Consider the following 22268-nt stretch of genomic DNA (forward strand, 5'->3'; position numbering starts at 1 on the left):
ATTAAAGAGTTGGCGTTATGTCTAAGGAATGCTTTGTTATGTCAAGGCAGTTAAAGACCCTCTGTGCTCTCAGTGCACAGGGCATGGGCATTAGTGATCAAGAAAATTTAATTTGTCCTTATAAGAGACTCGTTTACTTCAATCAGTTGGGATAAACCTTCTGTTTCCCATCTGCTGGCAACCTGGCCCTGATCCAGACTCAGATTTAAAGGGTTGGTTGTTTTAAAGCAGCCGTGTGAGTGATGAGCCTCTTTATGTGCCCCGCCCTTCAGGACTGGACCGCCAACCACAAATACGCTTCAGTCTGGCTACGTCTTTAAAGCACAGGTCAAAGAAACCTTTTTACCTGACATTTTACGTGCAAATGACACTTCCCTCGGTGTCTGCTGGCCAAGCGCCAACTGGGGCCCGACGCTGTTCTTCTCGCATTCAAATTAAAGTGTCGCTCAAGGTTAACATTAACGCGTGATACAGGAATGGGCGCAAACAAACTCAATTTAGGCCTGTGCGGTCACAATCGCCATCACAAGACGGAGCTGCTTCAAGGGGGAGGGGGTGGGGGAGGGGTGAAATGAGACGTTTTTGAGCGTTTACGAGCGTTTGGGAGAGGAAGCCCCTGCCTCATCGTATGCCTGACGCACTTCGACACAGAGCAAGCAGATAATATCTCGGCCCCCGCGGCACAGGCTGCCGACTTTCTCTTCGTTACCCTTCTGCCCAAACAACACACAGGTGTGCAGCTATTCAAAAAGCCGCTTTCAAGCAACAATGACCCTCGCATTTAGAGACAACCTTGGGCACGTTCGTGGGAATTCTCTCCTCTGACGTTGATTGTAAGTGTACTTGGCTGTAGGCTAGCGCAGGTATCTTAACGAGCACCAGATTAGCAACGCCCCGTGATAGAAGAGCCCCCTCTTCCTGAGATTAGCCTCAAACACACCTCTGACAGTCAAATGTTCCTAAAAAAGTTTGTGCCAGATTAATTCAAATTTCCAGTAAGAAAGCAATTAAGTCTCCTTAGGCCTCACAAATCATCGGTAGTATACTGATAGATGATAATAGACAAACAAAAACAGTGGTCTCATTCCGCATAAATAAAGTCATGTTCTTCTCTGTATGACCAGTAGTAACATTAAGAGTCCAATTGGTTCCGGCTCAAATATTTCCTCTGCTCTAAAACACCAGGTTCATTTCAGGGCCTGAGAAATACCAATCAGATGTGTGATCACATGTGGACCATCATGAAGACCCCGAGATCCGCCTCATATTGCTTACTACAACCATTCAACTCCACCTCCTGAGGGGTGGGCCGCTCCCGCAGGACTATGAGCACCCTTACATCTTAGCAAACCATGATAGCCTGTTTACACCCGCCTGAGTCTGCACTCGGACCCACAGTGTGTCCTGGAGTCACGGCTGATTTCCAGATTTAAACAACTCTTGGCCCGGGCCTTTATAATCAACACGGACAATTCCCCTCTGATTACACCCACGGGTAAAAGAGGCTTCTCTATAATCAACCAATCAGATCACTCAGTGAGGTCAAAACCAGGCAGCTCTTCATAACCAAATGGCAGTTATGATGGAGCAGAATACCCATGTGGCGGTGCTGCCCACAGCCATCATGGCCCGGGAGGCACGCTGGGACGTTGGCTTTTTCCCACGTGGACCCAAAATTGAACAGTTCAGCATTAATTACGTTTTACTGATCAATTAATGCTTGATAGCTTGACTATTACCTATTGTAACAGCAGAGTATGTGGTATGATACTGCTTAATATATAACATGTGCAACACTATGCCACAATATTTGATATATTATTAATAGGCCCAAAACAGCTTGATGTATTTCATATTAGTGGTAAAAGCAGAATATCCACGATAACAGAAAGGAGACTTCAAGAAAGTGAGTGCTTAATTAATGAACAGCATACAATAAAACAATATAGTAGACTGTCAAAGACTTCTGAATAGTATATGAGGTGACTCAGTCATATCTGAACATTCTTACTGCGATATATTAAAGTTTCCCACCTCTGAGCTGAAGTAATTAAGCGAGATATGAGCTCTTCCTTTTCTACCTCCTGAAATGATCCAGCCCTGAGATAGAAGGGTAAAAAGAGACAGAGTGGTGCAGTGTTTACAGCACCTGCTCCAGTAACACTGGGCTCTCTCCAGCTAATCAAAGAGCACGGCTAAAGGTCACGGCATTAATAATTTACGTTTAGGCCAGTGTGAGATTATAATGGGACACGGCCCGGCCTGCTAGCCCGGCGGTGAAGGAGGGTTCACTCTCTGCCGGCCTGCCTTTGTGCTTCATAAACGCAGCTGTCAGTGAGTCAGAGAAGGACGGAGGTTTCCAGCTTTTACAGAAGGACATTAAAGCATTACAGCTCTCCCCACACAAGGACGTGTGGGTGTGAACAAAGAAAATCAGCCTCTCCTGATGCAGGGTGGGGGGGGCCCTCCGAATGGGGGACGAGGAGCAGCACAGAAAGAGCTGCACATTTTGCCTTGAAGAAGGGAGTGAAACTTAACCCTAACCTCTGAACAAATAAGCCCTAATCCCTAACCCCTAAACATTAATCCCTAATCTCTAAGCATTAATCCCTAATTCCATAAATATTATGCCCCAAAGCCTAACCCATAAACATCAATCCCTAAAACCTAACCCCTAAACATTACACCCAATTCTATCCCTACCCGCTAAATATTAATCCCTAAACCCTAACCCCTAAACATTATGCCCTAAACCACGGACGTAATTTTGGGGGGGGGGGGGGGGGGGGGGGGGGGGGGGGGCACTTTTTCAAAAGCCGGCTTTGGTCCCCCCTAGTTTTTACAGTTAAAACCAAATATTTAAATAGCGACGAATCCATGTCCCCCCCACTTTTGAAATCAAAATTACTTCCATGCCCTAAACCGTAAGCCTAACCTCTAAACATCAATCCCTAAATCCTAACCCTAGCTCCTAGACATTAAGCCCTATATCCAATCCCTAACCCCTAAAAATTTACCCCCAAACACTAACCCTTGAACATTAAGCCCTAAACCGGAACCCTAGTCCCTAACTAGAACCTTAACCCTAGCCCTCAGTCTTGGTCTCTGCTTTCTTTGGTTTCACCTTGCAGTAAGAGCAGCCATGTCTAGAGTGAGGCTAGTCAAGTCAGGAAAAGGGCCGATTCTGTCCACGGCTCCTGACCCCTCCGCCCCAGGGATGGTTCTGCAAAACTCTTCACATTCATTCATCCACTCATCCATCCATTCATTTGTTCACTCACTCGTTCACACAATCAATTGCAACGAGCCCATTTTCTCAGTCCGGCGAGTCCCACGTGACAGTGGTGACTGCACACGCGGCTGATAAACAAGACGTGAAGACACAGCGCTGACAGCCGAGAGTCACGTGCTCTGATGATCGAGGCGTCCGGCCGCGTGGCAGAACGCCGACGAGCTTCTGAGATCTGGAGATGGATGGCGTCGTGCAGGAGAAGAAGCATCGTACACGCATTCAAAACACGCCTCTTGTTTTTCCCAGCATTCTTTGAAGCGTTCTGGTGGTGCTGTTGCAAGCTGATAAGAACAATGAGGTTTTTTTGAAAAGCTTGCTTTAAGCAAGCCTCACCGATAACATGCTAAATATGTTATTAGCCGCATTATCAATGCACATCCCACGTTTTTCATTCCCTTAAACGGTGTGTGTCCTCTCTAACATGGATCAATGTCTTCTTTTGGATGCTGTGTGGATGCTAACTCCAATCTAGTGCGCTTTACAAAATGCATCAATATATCTATTCATTTTTCATATTCCTGGTTCACAGTTTAAACAGTCTCATGGGCTAGTGGTAGTCTGCTGCTACACGGGCAAGTTTTAATCACATTTTTACATTTTCTGCGTAAAATAACTACAAAAAACATTTCAGATGTTTGCAGACATCTTCACTGCAACTTTATGAAAATGAACTTGTATAATGATTGACATTCCACCCACACAAAAAACAACAAAACGACAAACAAACAAAGCAAACACAACAACAAAAACAAATATGATGCATGCCACCACAACAACGTCTTCTGCATTCCAAGAGTTCCCCTTTTTATTGGTGGTTTAATGGAGCAACAGGACCTTTACGGAAATCTACTGACACTGGAGGTGACAGAAAGTGACAACATGTGACGGAGGGGAACACGGAGCTCCTCAAACAGCCCTAGCAGACTGGATCCACACTTTAATGCACTTATGTCAAAGTCAAGGCCCGCGGGCCAGATCCGGCCCGTGAATTGATTATCTATGGCCCCCTGGATGATATTTAATTACTGTTAGAACCGGCCCGCAGGCCACAGCCGCCCGCTGGTGTTTTGCACGCACAAACACTACATTCACCACAATGCAACGGTAGCCCGCGAAGTCACTGCAGCGCGCACAAGCGGCGAGGGTCAGCGTGGCAAAAATTACGTAATCGCAGTGGCTCAGCTCGTGCGCGAGCGTCTTGCGCGCTGTCGATTCGCGAGGTTGTGCATCTCTCAAATTTTGTACTTTGCGCGCGCCGCGCCTCAGCGCAATGAACAAAGTCATGTTTGCAGGGTTCATACACCTTTATAAGGTGGAATTCAAGCACTTGTACGTCACTTTCAAGGTCCATTTCAATATTTCCCAGCACGTTAAACTTAATTAAGTTAAATATGTATACATATACTCGAAATGATTCGAAATAATTCGCTTTTTATTCACATTATTTAATGGTTGTTTATTTTCAAAACGCCCAATCTTAACGTCTTCACGTTCTCTCATGTTTCGTTCTGGAATTACAAGAGGCTCGTATTTGTTAACGTAGCCTAATAAAAGAGAACTGTTCAGTCAGATAGCTATTTGTTGTGAAACAAAGTAGTTACAATTTCAAGCATTTTCAAGTACTTTAGCTTAAATTCCACCCATTTAAACCTTTATTACTTTATTCATGTTTGCTTGTTGAAAAATATTTTCACTTGAAATTACTGACAGATCCATAAGAAAATATTGCTTTATTCATTTAAGCATTAAATAATATACACTGTGTTAGGTCTTGGTTCAATAGGCTGTGTGCAATCATTTTAATATGTTTTAATAAACATTGAACCATCCGGCCCTCGGCTTGTAGCAAATTTGGTTTTTTGGCCCTCGGTGTATTTGACTTTGACATCCCTGCTTTAATGTGTGCCCTGATACCAAAGCCACCTGTTCTCAGCAGGAGATGCCCAAAGTCTTAGCTAGGGCGGCATAATGCGGACAAAAATATTGTATTGTGATTATATTGTTTTGTGTCATATAATTATAATATGCCCTGCAATATGATACAATTAATCGGTGGCAAAGTTAAAAATTAATTAGCGTTTTTCTACCTAAATTATTTACATATGTTGGGTCTTGCTGTATTGGGTTGACAGCAAACAATAAAAACCCCCAGGCCCAGTTCCATCCCTGCCCCCGCCCTCCTCCCACCCCTCCCTTCGCTCCAGCCCCGCCTCCAGCTCTCACCCCGCCCCTCCTCCCACCCCTCCCTTCGCTCCAGCCCCGCCTCCAGCTCTCGCCCCGCCCCTCCTCCCACCCCTCCCTTAGCTCCAGCCCCGCCTCCAGCTCTCGCCCCGCCCCCTCCTCCCACCCCTCCCTTCGCTCCAGCCCCGCCTCCAGCTCTCGCCCCGCCCCTCCACCCACCCCTCCCTTCGCTCCAGCCCCACCTCCAGCTCTCGCCCCGCCCCTCCGCCCACCCCTCCCTTCGCTCCAGCATGTGGAGAGAATGAACAGGAAACAAAGTGAATGTTGGTACCATTCCTTCTGGCCGTCTGTGAGCTGGTAAAGATGGTTGGCACCTCCGTCTGCACATGCCCGGATCACAGCTGCAAAGACACACAAAAGCATGGACATGCTGACAGATAGACACGCCAACTACACGGACACACACACACCTGCAGTCGTGAGTAGTGTATGTAATGTAGCGGCCCCTTTAACAAAGGGCCTTGGAACGCGTGAGGAACACGCTGCAGAACTTGCTGCAGGAACCTTAAGACAGAGTGAGCAAGAACTTCTTCAGGGCCCATCTCAGCAGGTACGCACACAGAGAAATGACAACAAATAGATTACTGTGGATCGTAAGCAGGTTGACAGTAATGGCCCCCTTGTGCAGTTCAGTGAAGCACTAATCATTGTGGTATGAAGGTCAGCTTGTCCTGACATAGTCCTCATCGTTCTCGCTGACGCTGTGAGTCTCATCACCGAGAAGGCGAACAGCAGACAGGGTGAATTCATGGGAGAGGGTCAGAAAAGAGTGAAAATGAGCCCTTGATTTTGTTTGTGTGTGTGTGTGTGTGTGTGTGTGTGTGTGTGTGTGTGTGTGTGTGTGTGTGTGTGTGTGTGGAGAAGCAAGCAACTCTCTGTTCCGACTCTGATGCTCCTCTTAAATGGCCATTTTACAGTGTACTGTAACTAGTTTTCTGACACTACATCGGTCTCATGCTTTCATAAGGACTACAGATGAGTCTGGACTTGGCAGGCTATTGGGATGAGTCTGTGATCTATGGTCTCTGTCAGCGACTGGCCATAGCAACAAGATAACTGCCCTCCGATATGCCGTAAAACATGCAAGAGTAAACAACTCCCCCTATGATGTCATGGGAAGAGGAGGAGTCTGTACCACTTGCTCCATTTTTTTTAAGTATGTGTGAAGTTTAAATGACCTAAACAATTCTGAAGTATGACAAACACAAAAGTTCAATGAGTATAAACATATCATTTCTATCGACTGAACTAAACACAGTTGGTGAGGGATTGATTCTCAAGATGATAGCAGGTGGTTGCAAACATGAATTTTTAAACAGTGTTTCCGCTGAATCCATTAGAGACTATAAACAAGGTATTCTGAGAGTGATATTGCACCTTTGAAGTTTTTTTTTGCACTTATTTATGGCAGGGACAAAGGGGATACAATTCTTAAGGCTCCTAATCTAAAGCACATGCTCAGAAGAGAAATGCATCTGTGAAGAAGGAGCTGTGAGATCTTCGGTGTGAGATCTTCAGTGTAAGACATAATCAATGACAACCATCCTACTTTCAGTTCCTGAAAAATTTAACGTGGTAGCCAGTATGAACCCAAGCACGGCCCAAAGGCTGCTGGATTGGCGTTTCCTCAATGAAAGGGAATGGAAGATACACAGTCTCTCTCCATAAACTCCACATCCCACTCTCATCACCTCCAAACAGACACATTGATGCTGCATAGATGCTGAAGGTTCGCCATTTGTATTTGTAGTCATTTGTAGAACGTTGGCGCATCTTACAAAAAGCCCACGAATGAGAGATTTGTTATATACCACCATCACGAAAAACAGTAAACCCTCAATAAAGGACACGGTTTGATGACACACACAAGGAATATGGTCACGTTCCTGCACTTTCACTGGAATACATGCTGGAATAAATGGGAAAAGCAACTTTTTTGGGGTGGGGAAGAAACATGGAAGATTCTGCACACACTGACGCACTGCCAACAGTTACACGCATGCTGTCAGAAGAAAGTCAAGAGATGAATTAAAGAAAGTATGTCTATATAAAGATCTAATCATCAAAACACCTCCATGGGCTCCCTCCTCTCAGGACGGAAATCAGGATGTGCTTGGCTTTGCCACGGATCTCCTGCTGAGAAAAGGACTCGGGGAGAATGCAAAAAAGCTGCTAATTTTGCCACCATGCAAATTACATCGGGGCCACAGTACCTGTAATTGCAGAGATACTAAAAACATTGTGTGCAGAAGAAAAATGTGTCAAGTTAGTACTCTCACAAAGAGGCAGATGTAATGCTTAATGTTTTCAGATCTAAAACTGGAGTGAATACCCTGTGTATAAAACCTCCCTGTGTACCAAACCTCTACATGGAACTCACAGTTTCTGTTGAAATCAAACAGGCTTTTGCATTTTTGGAACCAATATTAATTGGTGATCAAACAGAATGCAACTTATTAAAATAAATTTAAGAAGTCTAGCATCTAAGAAGTAGTTCGTTGAGAGCCATTGAACCAACCTTTCCATCTGACGGGACTGAAGAAATGAATCACTACTGATCGCTATCTCATCCAGTGCAGGACAGACAACCTTGTAAATAAACATTTCATATTCCCAGGGGGCTGGTGCCCATGTGTCAGGAGCTCCAGCAGGCCTGTCCTGGTGCTTTATGGGTAACTGGTATTGATAAGGCAGACTCTGCTGCCTGTGATTTAATACAGGCTGGCAGTGGAAATAAAGCCACCCCCACAGCCTTTCCAGACCTCAACGGGCCAAGCAGGCAAAGAGAAAGATGAGAAATCATTTAACCCCCTCATCAAGGTTAGCTGACTGTTGGCCTCAGCCTGGATGTGTCTGAGATCTAAAAGATCCATCCAGGGTGAACAGGTATTCACTCGACCCCTCACCTCACACTGGGGTGCCTGACCCGTGCCAGTTTGACCCCATGGTCTGGGACTTCCTGTTACCAGGTTTGCCCTACATAATACAGACATCTCTTCAGGTTCACAATGGCAAAGGCACTTTTGCCTTCATATTGGTTTCCTTGTAGTGTTTCGTAGTAAAATGTAATGATTAAGAGAAAACAAACCCTTTACTTATGAGCTTCATTTCTAAATTGGACTAGACATCTAGTCACCTACACACAGTTCTAATAACATTATGAATACAGTTATTGTAACAGCATAATATAGTACTTTGCAGAATAACATCATGAGCACAGGGTCAGAGGTCAGAGGTGATGAACCCTCTTCTCTGAGGCGTCCCTGACCATGAGACCCTTCTGGGCTGAATTGCTGTATTATATGGGCTTAAGCTCATATGACTTTTTACACACAACTTTGAACTGGAATGTTCTTTGTAGCCTAGAGACATAATACATATGATGGCTTGTTCTTAAATAGCAAAAATAATCCAATGGTCCAGCTGTGCCCAGCGCTACTGATGCAAGGCACCTGCCCCCCAGCCACCAGCCGCAGCTGCACTGGAGAGGCGCTGTTGGTGGACTCTGTCCAAAAGCAGGTCTGCTATCTGAAATGAGCTGGCTTTGATCACTGGGTTTCAGGGAGTGGGTGCTGCCCCAGAGGGGCAAACATCTGAGGCTCGGTAGAGAGGGGTGGAGCCCCGGCACTGGTCCCTGCAGGCAACCCATCTGGAGAGGTGCTCTGCTCTCAGTCCTGGACCACAACAAACCCCCCCAAATCACATGTGCACACACACACACACACACATACTCGCACGTACACACACACTCGCACATACACACACACTCGCACAAACACACACACTCGCACAAACACACACACTCGCACAAACACACACACTCGCACAAACACACACACTCGCACAAACACACACACTCGCACAAACACACACACTCGCACAAACACACACACTCGCACAAACACACACACACCTGCCATCAGGTTCACAATGAAAGATGCACTGTATTTCTAAGGCTGTGAAACTTTATATAAAAAAAAAGGATTTCAAACATAGAACGTTCAAAAATAACGAATCCCAGGTTATCTTTCGCAGACAAATAGAAATTGGTGATCTTCTCAAAGGCTTTGAAGTTGATGAGAAATGTTTTGACAAGAAAAAAAGATAAATATTTTTGACGTGGTTGCTAGTATCAGATCAAGTGTGAATGAGGACAAAACTGGAATCCTCAAAGGCACAGTCTCCAATTGATGCCATTGACAATTGGAAAGTCTTCTTGAAATGGTAAGAAATACCAATATAAATTGAAAAAGAATTTAAACTGGATAAAAGAGTCTCTAGGACCAGCTGGTATATTTAAGATCTATAAAAGGTTATTGACATTAACATGTTGTCTTGCTATAATACAGAATATATTAGAGAGAATGATGAACACTGGAAAGCAGGACATAAATGCAGTTAATGAAGTGGGTGTGGCTAATGGTCAGTTAATGAAGTGGGTGAGGCTAATGGTCAGTTCATGAAGTGGGTGTGGCTAATGGTCAGTTCATGAAGTGGACGTGGCTGAGGCTGAGGGACAAATGTGTATGTCTCTTAAAATTTCAACTCACTAGTGGGCAGTTAGTATATACCTTCCAATGTATATATGACAAAATCAAACGCAGAAGGAATTCCAAAAGAAAATGAAAAATTCTAGAAGCGAAGGACGCATCAGCAAAATTCTCAAAAAGAAAAGCAGGCATATTTCAACCGGGCATATTCAACCGGGGCATATTCAAGCAGGCATATTTCAACCGGGGATCAGTCAGACAGCAGGCCAGCGAGTCCATCAGTGTGGGTACATGATATGGAGAAAGACTACATACGTCTCCAGGAGATCACAAACTAATAATCAAGACCGTGGTTTCCCTTTTTCTCAGTGGCTACGTGGGCCAAACGGCCAAAAGCAGCAAGCCAATTAAATGACGGCTTCCCGAGTTCAGGGCGTGACCGTTACCTTTACTCCACAGGACGTTGAAGAACCGCTGGTCCAGTGGCTGGTTGAGGAGGATCAAACCAATCTTCTGCTGCCCTGTGGGAAATGAAAACAGCATTTATGGTCCTAGGATGACTGTGCCAGTCTCAGGCTGTTTTCTTCTGCAGCACTGAAACACCATTTTTCAGTTCTGTATTTTGTTTAATGAGATATAAATTCTGCAGCTTGGGGCCCGGATAGTCTTCTATAAACAGACTATCCTAGCTTTAACTCAACTGCTATGTATAATTTGCTCAGGGAAAATTTCTTCCGTCAGTAAAATTCTTTAGAATACGTAGTGCATTCTTAAAAAACAGGGAGATCATTATATATATATATATTAACAGCAGTGAGTCAGGATTATGTGAATGAGACATTTACACAACAATTCCTCTTAATCACTTTTATTTAGGAAATATTGGCAACAATAACGGGAATATAGGAAAGCAAAAGAACACTTACGTGAGATAAACACAATTCACTAACACAATTAACCTTAATGGTCACTCAGAACTACCTGCACAGCACTCTGGGACTGCTGAAATTATATTGTGCGTGAATTTCAATCAAGTTGCAAAGGGGGTATGAAATCAGTTGTTGAGCATTTTTTATTTTTTTTTATTTTAAGTTTAACATTTTGATAGGATACCACAAAAACCTGCCTGCACCATCCCTTAGCCACATCCAAATACTCACTGGAGTCATGAAGGCAAAACAGCTTCGCCCAAAAACTCCATTTATGTCAGGACTGACAAAGTTATTTTAAGGCAGGAAATGAAGTCGGGCAAAACTGCTATAAAACATTAAACAATTTCTGCTTGACCTGAACCACCACCCCAAGAGAAGAAGCATCACACCTGTTTTCTCTACTGGCATTAAGGTGGTGGAACGAGTTTCCCTGGGTGACCAAAAAAGCAGAGTCCCTTGATTTCTTTAAAAAACATCCAGCGTTCCACCCATCTAAATATCAAATTATTTCTAAATTACATTAACTGAGCATGTGTGTATTGCATTTTGTGCATTAATGAAGTATTGGTGCATTATTTTGTACTTCATCATACCGTGTTGTGGTATTTCAGTTTGTTAAGGGTGTTGTGATAACTGTGTTGTCCATTAGTAGCCCAGTAGGTTTTTTTTGGACTTTGGCATATTTGGACTCCAGCTTCAGGGTTCTAGCTCAGTGCTGTGCTGTGAGATGATTAGCCAAATGCTTTAGTCACTATGGATAAGGGTATCTGCTAAAAGCCATAAAGGTAAATGAAACATTAACACATTTTTAGGTACAAATGACTGAAATGGTCACTCCCTGTAACCGTGGTATTCCCAGTTTTGTATATATTGCATGTAATATAGACTTAGTGTTTAGAACAACTTCAATCTACAGTCAAGTTCAGACTATCTGTAATACAGCTGTGTAAACTCCCTTTAATACAGCAGCCTCCGTCACCTCCAGTGCATTTGGTCACTGTTCACACAGCACTCTCAGCATTCTTCCCAACAGGGTTGATTCTTCTTAATTCCTCCCCTACTCACCAGTATTCTGATCTCTGTCCGTCTCAAGCTACCAATGACACATCTCTCCTGAGGGAGAGTCTGAGAACCTTGGTTATTAAATGATCAGGGTCCGGATTAAGAGATACCACTGGAACTGCCATAGTTGAGTCAAACAGATTGTGTCATCTGGTTAAAAATAGTGTTTGATTGTTTACACAGAGAATTCGAGATATCGACATCCAATTAAATCTTAAGAAACGCATGCAAATCAGATGATCTGCCAGTACGTGTTACCTTGACGATAAAAAAAATAGCAGTTATCCGACTACAGGCGACTGCAGAGAAATCTTTTGTGGTAAAACCAAATGCTGGTGTTTTAAGTAGAATAGTTCTAAGCAATCTGCAAATGTAGCCTATAAGATGTAATAAAACTTAAACAGCACCTGCTGCATGTGCCAAGGTTTTGTTGTGTAATGAACTATGATTGACAGCTCAGGTGTACTGTTGCCATGCGGACACAGCATGTACCGTTGACCTTCCTGGATGAACATGTATGTGCATCCATACCAACAACACATCTGTCAAAGTGTAACTGTGATTTGAGGCAACATCTCTCTGAGCAACTCAGAAATACTTTGGAGAATGGCACATAAACTGCTGGAATGTTATGAGGGACAGGATGGTTCAAGCAGATTAATTGTCACAATAATGCAAATATGATGCTCCAAATATCGAGATCTATGTTCCAAACTGTTATGTCTCCTGGAATCTGGCTTGCTTCCACAAAGAATTCCGGTAGTTCCACAAAATAATGATTTATCCATGATATATTTATCCATGATAAATCATGATAATTATATATTTATCCATGATAAATCATGAGAATGATATATTTCAGCCAATGTCATTTTTTTTTCAATCTTCAGACTTTCTTTGGAATCTTTGGAAATCGAGGTATTGTCTGGCCCTGTGGGATGCCCGCAGAGGAGTATAAATTACTCCCCCATTCTCCTCTAACGCTATAGGCTATTCTGAGGCACCCATTTAGGACAAGCAGCTTTTTGTACATTCAAGCTCCATTCAAAATTGACATTTTTCCCATAATTATTTTCAGAATATTTATTAAGTGCCGTCAATATTAACGCGTTAATTGTAGCGATTAATTAGGAATATTTAACGTGTAAAAAAATTATCGCAACTGGGCGTTTTCTTTCCTGTGGAAAGCTGACCTGAGGTTTACCGCCAAACCAGACTATCCTGGATAAAGATGGATAAAGACAAGGATGGAGTTTTAGGTGGAAAGTTTTCCTGAAAACAAAGAGAATTTGCACAGTCTGCAAAGCAGAATTTAATTATCACAGAAGTAATTAATCTTTGATATATCACCTCAAAGCAAAACACCCTACCGAAATGAGCTCTTCTTTAATCTTTTCTTGTTCTTTATATTTTGCACAGTTGATGTTGACTCAGTCTGAAATTCAACTAGCACATAGTTCACAAGAGATTATCTGTGTTAAAAGTTGAAAAAATATTCAATTAAACAAACATACTTGAATATGAATATAAGTACATTGTGTTAATCTTATAATGATTCTTTTATTTTACATTTAAATATATATTACTAAAAGCATCAGTCTCAAGAAGGAAAATGTGCTTAATATATATCCTGTTTCACCACATCCCAAAGGTGCTCTATTGGATTGATATCTGGTGACTGTGGAGGCCATTCGAGTTCAGTGAACTCATTATCGTGTTAAGTAACCAGTCTGAGATGAATCGCGCTTTATGACATGGCGCATTATCCTGCTGGAAGTAGCCATCAGAAGATGGGTACACTGTTGGCATAAAGGGATGGACATGGTCAGCAATAATACTCAGGTAGGCTGTGGTGTTGACACGATGTTCAATTGGTACTAATGGGCCCAAAGTGTGCCAGGAAAAAAATCCCCCACACCATTGCACCACCACCACCAGTCTGAACCATTGATACAAGGCAGGATGGGTCCATGCTTTCATGTTGTTGACGCCAAATTCTGACCCTACCCTGCCTGAAACCAGGCAAAGTTTTTCCAATCTTCTATTGTCCAATTTTGTCCAAATACTCAGACCAGCCCGGTTTGAACTGCAGCAGATCGTCTTGGCCATGTCTACATGCCTGAAGGTATTGAGTTGCGGCTAATTCAACATTTGCGTTAATGAGCAGTTGGACAGGTGTACCTAATTATACCTAATAAAGTGGCCAGTGAGTGTAAATGTTATACATTTTATGGTAATTTTTGTCTCCATGCCACATTAGTTTACAGAACACAGCCAGCAAGTTAGAAGTCAGGTGCTCACTCACATGAGGTTCATGTCAGTTCACAGAAGACAGCCAACGCTTTAGAAGTGGGGCATTCACATGAGGTTCATGTGACATGCTTGCGTTTAGCAAAACCTTCTGGATTCTACATCAAGCTTCTGGCAATTAGAATGGACGTAACAGTCATACCATCACGAGTCTTCTGAAGTGTCCAAAGTATGAAGCTTGTTTAAACACATCTGATCTGATATCGATCTAAGCACTTACACGAGACCACCTATCTGAATCACACACATAGGCCTGCTAATTTAGCTGACATGCTAGTGGTCAAACACGACTTTTCCCCACAAACCACTGCTGAACAATACGCATATTTGTCACATTCGTGAGACCAGTCAACGTGTGCAGAACCATGTGCGCTGTATTTTATGGGAGCAAGACAAATTCAGTACACAAATCTGATATGAGGGACAAAACAAAGGGCACAGTCCAAAATGTAAGAACTAGTCAAAGCTAGGGGTCAAAGCTAAGCAAAGTAATACAGGACATGAGCAGCACTACTGGGATGCATAATACACATGGCCTCTAATGACTAGTCTAGGCACAGCTGATTAATTATAGGATGTTAAGAGAGAGGCCTCAGGACCTCATGCAGCCTGACCTCTGATGGCCAGAGGTGGTGCTCTCATGAACCGGTCGATAATATGGTAAAATACGTATTTTGATGTATTTTTGATGTCTTAGGATTCACATGATTCAGTTTATCATGTCTGAAAGATCACTTAAAAACCAAAACATAACCAAAACAAACCAAGACATTTGACAAACGAACCCAACGTTTGTTTTGCTGACCAGCATCTGCACTGAGTCACACGTTCTGAACATGTGGGAATTTATAAGCAGTGAATGTGTAACGCTATCACCATGTGTTTTAATAACACTCAACAATCTTCCCACTCATCTGCATGTCACTTTTCCCTGACAGGAAATTATCAATTAAAATATACCAAAATTATCATTCACCCAATTAGTCGAGGAGTTCCTGTTCATTAAGATACAAAACATTTGCAATTCATGACAAATATGCAATATATCTGCACACAATTTGGGAAAAAAAATAGGACATGAAATACAATTTACAATTCCAACAGGGCTTCATTTGAATATTGAAAGATTTTTTCAGTGAAATAAAAATGCATAACTTCAAAATAAAAGCTTACGTGTTGTTCAACTCATTGCTGAGACTTTCAGGAATCAGAAAATCAGTGTCTCATATTCTGCCTGATGAACCCATGTGACATTTCCTAAATGTGCATATTTAATAATATAAGCTATGACATCATAATCTGAGCTGTTAGAGGGGGATAAATTCAGTGTGTCTTTTTTCCAGCTGATGGAAAAAGCTCATGTGATTCTCCCCGTCAGTCCTGACAGAGTTAACATTGATTTTTTAGACAAAAAAGTGTAAAAATACCCTCTCAGTCATCCACCCACATGCAACACATACACCCACACCATACACACCACACACACACCACATACGCCCACCCACAAACCACTGCCAAACCCCCCTATCCAACACAGCCATCCACACACATACCACATACACCCACACCATACAGCCACCCACAAACCACTGTCAAACCCTAGCCACACACACATACACACCATACACACATCCCACATACACCCACCCACCACTGCCAAACCCTCCTATCCCACACAGCCACACACACACACCCACACACACACCCACCCACCCAGAAACCACTGCCAAAGCCCCCTATCCCACACACACACACACACCACATACACCCACCCAGAAACCACTGCCAAACTCTCCTATCCCACACACACACACACACACACCACATCCACCTACACCATACACACACCCACACCACTGCCAAACCCCCCCCCACCCCACATCCATCCACACACACAAACACACACACACCCCACATAGAGCCACCCAACATCACACACACACACACACACACACACACACACACACACACACACACACACACACACACACACGATCAGGATGATGCAATGACATCAGAGCACAGGGCTTTTCTGAGTCTAGTTCTCAGGGTTTCCAGGGGGATGCATCTGTCACTTTAAAAAGGGAGTCATTAAAGATTCATGGAGCGATGGAGCATGGATGAACCAGGGGTTCAGTGGGCCGCTGCCCACACACTGGCCCACATGTCATGATAAACACCCCCTCGCCCAGCACTGGTAAAACCCTGACATGCCCCAGAGAGCTTACTCCAAAATGCACTGAGCATTGTTTTTAGATTTATTACAGAGACAAAGAAATGCACCTCCATGTATGAATTAGAGTCTCAAAACATCCAAACGCAAAAATCTAAATTATACCATCAAAATACAAAATGATACCACACACTAATACTTCACTAACACTTTGCCAGTGTACATCCCCACTCTCCTTAACACAACGTCCTTCTGTGTGTAGAGTTTTCACCCCATCGGTCAGGATAGATCCTGCTACTGCTCAAGCTGACATCACACACCAGGCGTGGGCCTTTCTGAATGCTATGATGCTGAGTTAGGGTCAAGGTCAGGGTCATGGTCAGGGTCATGGTCAAGGTCAAGGTCATGAGCTTAGGATCAGTCCCCCCACCACAGCGTTCAGAAGCTGCTCCTCCCGATGGTCTCTGCTGGGGATGCTTGGCTTTAGCTGATGCTTCCTTTATAAGCTCTATGTATGTTTTATTTATTTTTGATGTATTATTAAAATTCTAGAGGAACGGTGGCACTATGCCCTTCTAAATATTGCAGAATTTACCACAACATGTGGTTTAAAAATATATATAAATAAAATAAACATGCAAGCTTTTGCCTTGCCACAGAGGAACACGCTAGTACAGGTCTTCTCCCAGCCCCGGAGAACACGCTAACATCCCCCAGGAAGCAGGAGCAAACCACGAATCATGTGACTAATCACTCTTATTCATTACCCAAAGTTACAAATGAAATCTAAGCAAACATCAACCCTCAACATGTCCATGTCTTGTGAAATCACTGCCAACTCCCAGTACACACAGCAAGCTCTCATTCAAGGTAGTACAAACTTGCCAACCCTCTGCAAAATAGGGACTGGTTCTAATTATGAGTGTTATTTCAGTGTTTCTTTCATCTCTAGTGTATTCAGACGGGTAAAGACAGTACCTGGGCTCAGAAGGCAGTCTAGCGGTGTGAACTCTTCATCCATGCCCTTGTATGCTCTCTGAACAGTCTACAGTCTGGAAAAAAAAATCAATGTTTTTGAGCATTATGAAATGAACTTGGAGATGACATGAACCTTGATTATTTATTAAAAGGTCCTTAACAGTTTGATGTGGCTGCTTTAAAAACACAGGGCATTAAAAAAACAGGACTCCAAACACAATCTATTAAATAAAGCCAATACAATATTTGTGTTTGTCATCTTTGTTAATTCTGGAAGCTAAACGCAATGAACAGGCCCTGGCCAATTTGAAACATGAAACAAATAATATCAGACAAACTCTTAACAGCATATGGAGAGGCTTTACAGTAATTTGTGCCTGCCAGAATGGAATTAAAAAAGCAATTACAATGCTAACTGAATTACAATGCAAATGAAAGTACGATCCTGTGTTTGTTTCAGAGACCCACACCTGCCACTATGCAAACGCTACTTAATCATCGACTACGAAACCCTCTCTGCCCTTTAGACAGCCAGACCTTTCAATCTCTTTCAACGGCCTTCACATCGCCCGTGCGTCCCTACCTGCAGTTGCAGTGCTGTGCAGCTAAACCTCAGAGCAAAAGAAACGCCTACGCTTAGTTGAGCCGTGAAGTTGAGCGGTGAATGAACCAAACTTTGTCAGAAGCCAGGAGCACTTGATCCGACATGGACGTCAGTCGTACATATTGTTAGGTCTTAGATGGATGGACATCTACTTGTAGAAAGTTGACCTTTGTCCTAGAGGTTCCCGCAGGTCCTGGACCACGCAGACTTGGTAAGGAACTGCCCACAACACAATTGACTCTAAATACCTGCACTGCACAATCCAAGCTTCACACACCTGGCACAGAGCACAGACAATAACCTGATTAGCTTCAAAGTGCTTCTAAAGCAAGCGATCATTCTCAATAATAGATTTTCCACTGCAGAGCTTTAGAGGCCGGTGAGTTCTCAACAATGAATAAGGCAAGAACTTAAGACAGAGAACGAAGAGTGTACAGGGGAAGGAGCTCAATTATTAACAGCCAGAGCTGAATTAAAAGAAGCCCTGCCTTAAGCCCTCGGAGGCATTGGAAAGCAGCGGATCTATGCAGCACAAGGTTAGCACCATGATATCACCAGGATAGCACCGGAGGGGATGGATCAAGTGTCCGTCCATCCGTCCATCCTGGGACAAGAACGCATATTGATGCAGCTTCCTGACAGACGGCAACCCTTGGTCTCCGTCTGGCTCGGAAACAGCTACTGTTGTCTGGTAGTGCTGCAGGAAAACAAATCCACCGAGTGCCAGTAAACGCTGCTTCATCCTCTTCATCACTACAGCTCACGCCAATGGAGTTTAGCCTCAATTATATCATTATATACTGTTAGATTATATTATTATGTTTTATGCAAACAACACCGCAGATCAACTTATTTGAATATGCTTCAGAGTGAATGTTGCGTTGTTAGTCGAGCCTCAACAGGAATTCAAAATACAAAAAATTCAAGTATACAAGTGTATGACTAGAAACTGACTATGGTCTAGCAGCCTAACCGAGACCGTGAAACATTAACACTGCAAAATGCAACTTGGCACTTTTCCAGTGACATCATATCAAAATAATGCATTTTTATTTTTAAAGACACACATGCCACTAACATCTTCTCATGAATTTTCAATTGTTTCCTTCTGTGACTGGAGACCGTGATGTCCCTTTAGAAGGTACACCACCCCCTGAGACCATGGTTGTTATTACATAAAGGTTTAATGTCTGATCCTTAGGAAGGACTTTTCCCAGGGTTGGTGGGAAACAATCCCCCCCCCCCCCAAACAATCGCCGGCACCATTGCCGATACTGTGTCTCTACAGTTACTCTCCTGTTACAGGGATTTGCTTTTTCACACTAGCAGAGAGGTAACAGTGATCCACCTTTATTCTTCTAAATTCTAAATGTAGAAATCTACTAATAACAACAGATTTTCATTTTATATCTAGGTGACAGGAGCGCAAGGACTGTCACATGCATGTTTGGTTTGGCCACCGTGCCATTCCAAGGTCACAGTACATCAAAATCCTGTTTGACACAACTCTGCTTGCCATCTGGATTTGAGAACTCATTATCCATTGGGGGTGATGAGTGGCCCCTCTCCAAGCAGCCCGGGCACACTGCTACTACACTGCTCTTCCATTAAACGCGCTTCTCCCAATCAATGTCCTACAGAGAGCGGCACAACAGCCTTGAGGACAGGGTATAAGTATCCGAAAATCATGCAGTAGAATTGTTCTTTGATCTGTAGGTTGATGTATTCTGAGAACACATTTCTTCTTCCTCCACTGATGGCGAGCAATCAAACTGTCTTTTTATAACTGTGACAGAAGCAAGCAGCATCCTTAAAGGAACAGTCCACCGATCACCAATGAGATCCTTTTTCATGACTGTCAGCACGAGTCTGGGAAGCTGATCAATGACCCCCCCCCCCATACCCCCCCCCACCTCCAGAACAGTACTTCAGTTCAAAGGGTTTGGAGTCACAAACTCGCTTGATTAAAGCAGTGAAGTAAAGCAGACTGAGGCACTGGGATTAGATAATGCAGCTCTTACAACGTTTCCTCTCATTCCCTCTCGTTCCCACATATTTTCACTCATTGATCTCATTTTCCAGGACTATTTATTCCACCTGTTTTTTTTCTCCAGCATACTCTAGAAGTCCCATTTGTTTAGGCTTAGATACTTATTTCAAACCTTCCTTACTGTATTCTCAAATATATCAGTTAGAAGCAGTATCACATGGGTCCCATAATAAATAAATAACCCTGTGCTCCTGTAAACTGGTAGAGGCTGGGATTCCCAATCACTTCAAACTCTATTATTCTATTCCATAAGTATAATGCTCAAGTGGAAATATCACCTAGACACGTGCCCCTTTTCTATATTTCTATATATTTATATTTAAGATGCTTTACGACAGATGGGAAGCACTCTGCAGTGTTTTAATAATATGTGAATGTTATTACTGGAAATATAGTGATCGCCAAGTTCAATCATTGCACATAGAATTTTCCAATTTCCCATGGATGTCAATTCAAAATCAGGAGTAGTACAGAGGGAGTGTTACTGGGTTTACTTACCACTACCCTGCTTACCTGCAACCAGGGAAACAGGCATGGGTGAAGGTTAAATGCATGTAAACTTTAAGATATTCATCTTATTCTAATTAACATATGTGTTAGAAAAAGCTAACCCTACCACACAGGTCATGAGAATATGTGTAAACAACTTTAGAAATCTGCTTTGAAGTTTACACATCACCATCAACAGTACCAACAACAAACATTTTACCACACATCACACGTCCGAGATGTCACCACTTCATTATATACCACTGCACATTATATACCACTGCACATTATATACCACTGCACTAAGAACGTACAACACTGCTCCTAATGTTTAAATGTACTGTCTGTTTACGCTCTGTTTAAAATGTAAACCATCTATGTGCTCACCGTTGACACACCAGAACTGCATGTTTTTTTAATATTTCTATAACTGGTAAATATTTGTATTTCGGAACATGAATTATATTTCTTAAGCAGCATCTACAAGGGAGTTGCAAACTCTAGTTTTGTTGTACTTGCAACAAAATGACAATAAAGTTATTTTCTTCTATTCTACTCTGTAACATCCTGCTTGTGAAGAATTTGTTGTGGCAATCTATAAAACTGATACTGGCTCTGGTTAGTGAGCACTTACATTACCCAACAGTTAAACTTCACACGAGACCAAGTTAACATAGAATTAATTAAGATAATACAAGCCAGTTAAGTTACACATTACAACTGGTGAGATACTGCAATGAGGCAATTCATACGGTTATGTAAATTACACAAGTACAGCACACAACATACTACCTGTACATATAGAGGAAGGAATATAAGCTCAAAGTAGAGGTGTCTCCAAACCCAACTACCACTAGCCCACTAGCTCCTCTCTCAGCTCCTCTCCAACTCTGGTCCAAAACCTCCACCCAGGGGCCATGACAATCCGACAACATCTACAGGATCCAGAAGAACCACTGACCATTTGGAGGGGGTTGCCCCAAAGTTATCCAAAGTGATGAGTCCACCCTAGTTATGAGAAATTAGACATGTAAACCAGTGGGGAGGCTGAGATCTAGTCGTGGCATGCCAGTCTGGTGTACAGTAGCCACAGCAGTAGATGACCGATTCATGTAAGCTGAACACTCTCTCCAAGCACACGCACATCCTTTAGGACACCTGCGCTACTTGAATCTACGATTTTAACAGCATGCACACGCGTTTGTCTTCCGATCCCCGAGAAATGTGCCACAAAAATAGCCACGAATTTGCTAACCTTCCATTCATAACCTCACAAATCCTAAATCAAATATGACATGGATGTAACGAACCACTTTAGCGGCAGGACTCGCGTGTGACACCGAGCCGGTGACAGATAACACACGTCCGTGCTCCACGCCGTGTTGTGTACAGTTAACAAGTTCCTCAAAGACGAGCCCTGCTTGCAGAAGCTCACCAAAGCCCCGCAATTTCCCCACAGCGGCCTCTAAAGGTGAATGTCGGTATTTTCTACACTACAAAGTAAGAAATATTTGACGCAAAAATCTAATATTGGATGTGACAAAAAAAATCAATCAAAATATATTTATATAGCACATTTAAAAATGTGTTATTACAAAATAGCTTTACAAACAGTGAGCAATGTGTATGTGTGTGTGTGTGTGTGTG

At 43.0% G+C, this 22268-nt stretch overlaps 1 protein-coding gene across 4 annotated transcripts in view; it reads right to left on the reverse strand.

Annotated features, from left to right (window-relative positions):
* tpk1 (thiamin pyrophosphokinase 1) overlaps positions 1 to 22065 on the reverse strand; it is a 44118-nt gene extending 22053 nt beyond the window's left edge. For 2 of the 4 annotated variants that reach the window (XR_013132419.1, XM_077012784.1), the window contains exons 1-4: positions 21932 to 22065; positions 17479 to 17552; positions 10470 to 10544; positions 5805 to 5874 (exon numbers count right to left, since the gene is read on the reverse strand). Coding sequence is in view for 3 of the 4 variants with exons in the window: in XM_077012784.1 (XP_076868899.1) it covers positions 5805 to 5874; positions 10470 to 10544; positions 17479 to 17521 (188 nt within the window). In the remaining variant the exon portion in view is untranslated. Of the gene's footprint in view, positions 1 to 5804; positions 5875 to 10469; positions 10545 to 17478; positions 17553 to 18061; positions 18360 to 21876; positions 21894 to 21931 lie in introns of those variants that run through there. The other 2 variants (XM_077012785.1, XM_077012786.1) reach the window with 2 other exon arrangements.
* Between the last annotated feature and the right edge of the window lie 203 nt (positions 22066 to 22268).

Source organism: Brachyhypopomus gauderio, chromosome 7, assembly GCF_052324685.1.
Source record: "Brachyhypopomus gauderio isolate BG-103 chromosome 7, BGAUD_0.2, whole genome shotgun sequence".
Taxonomy (NCBI): domain Eukaryota; kingdom Metazoa; phylum Chordata; class Actinopteri; order Gymnotiformes; family Hypopomidae; genus Brachyhypopomus; species Brachyhypopomus gauderio.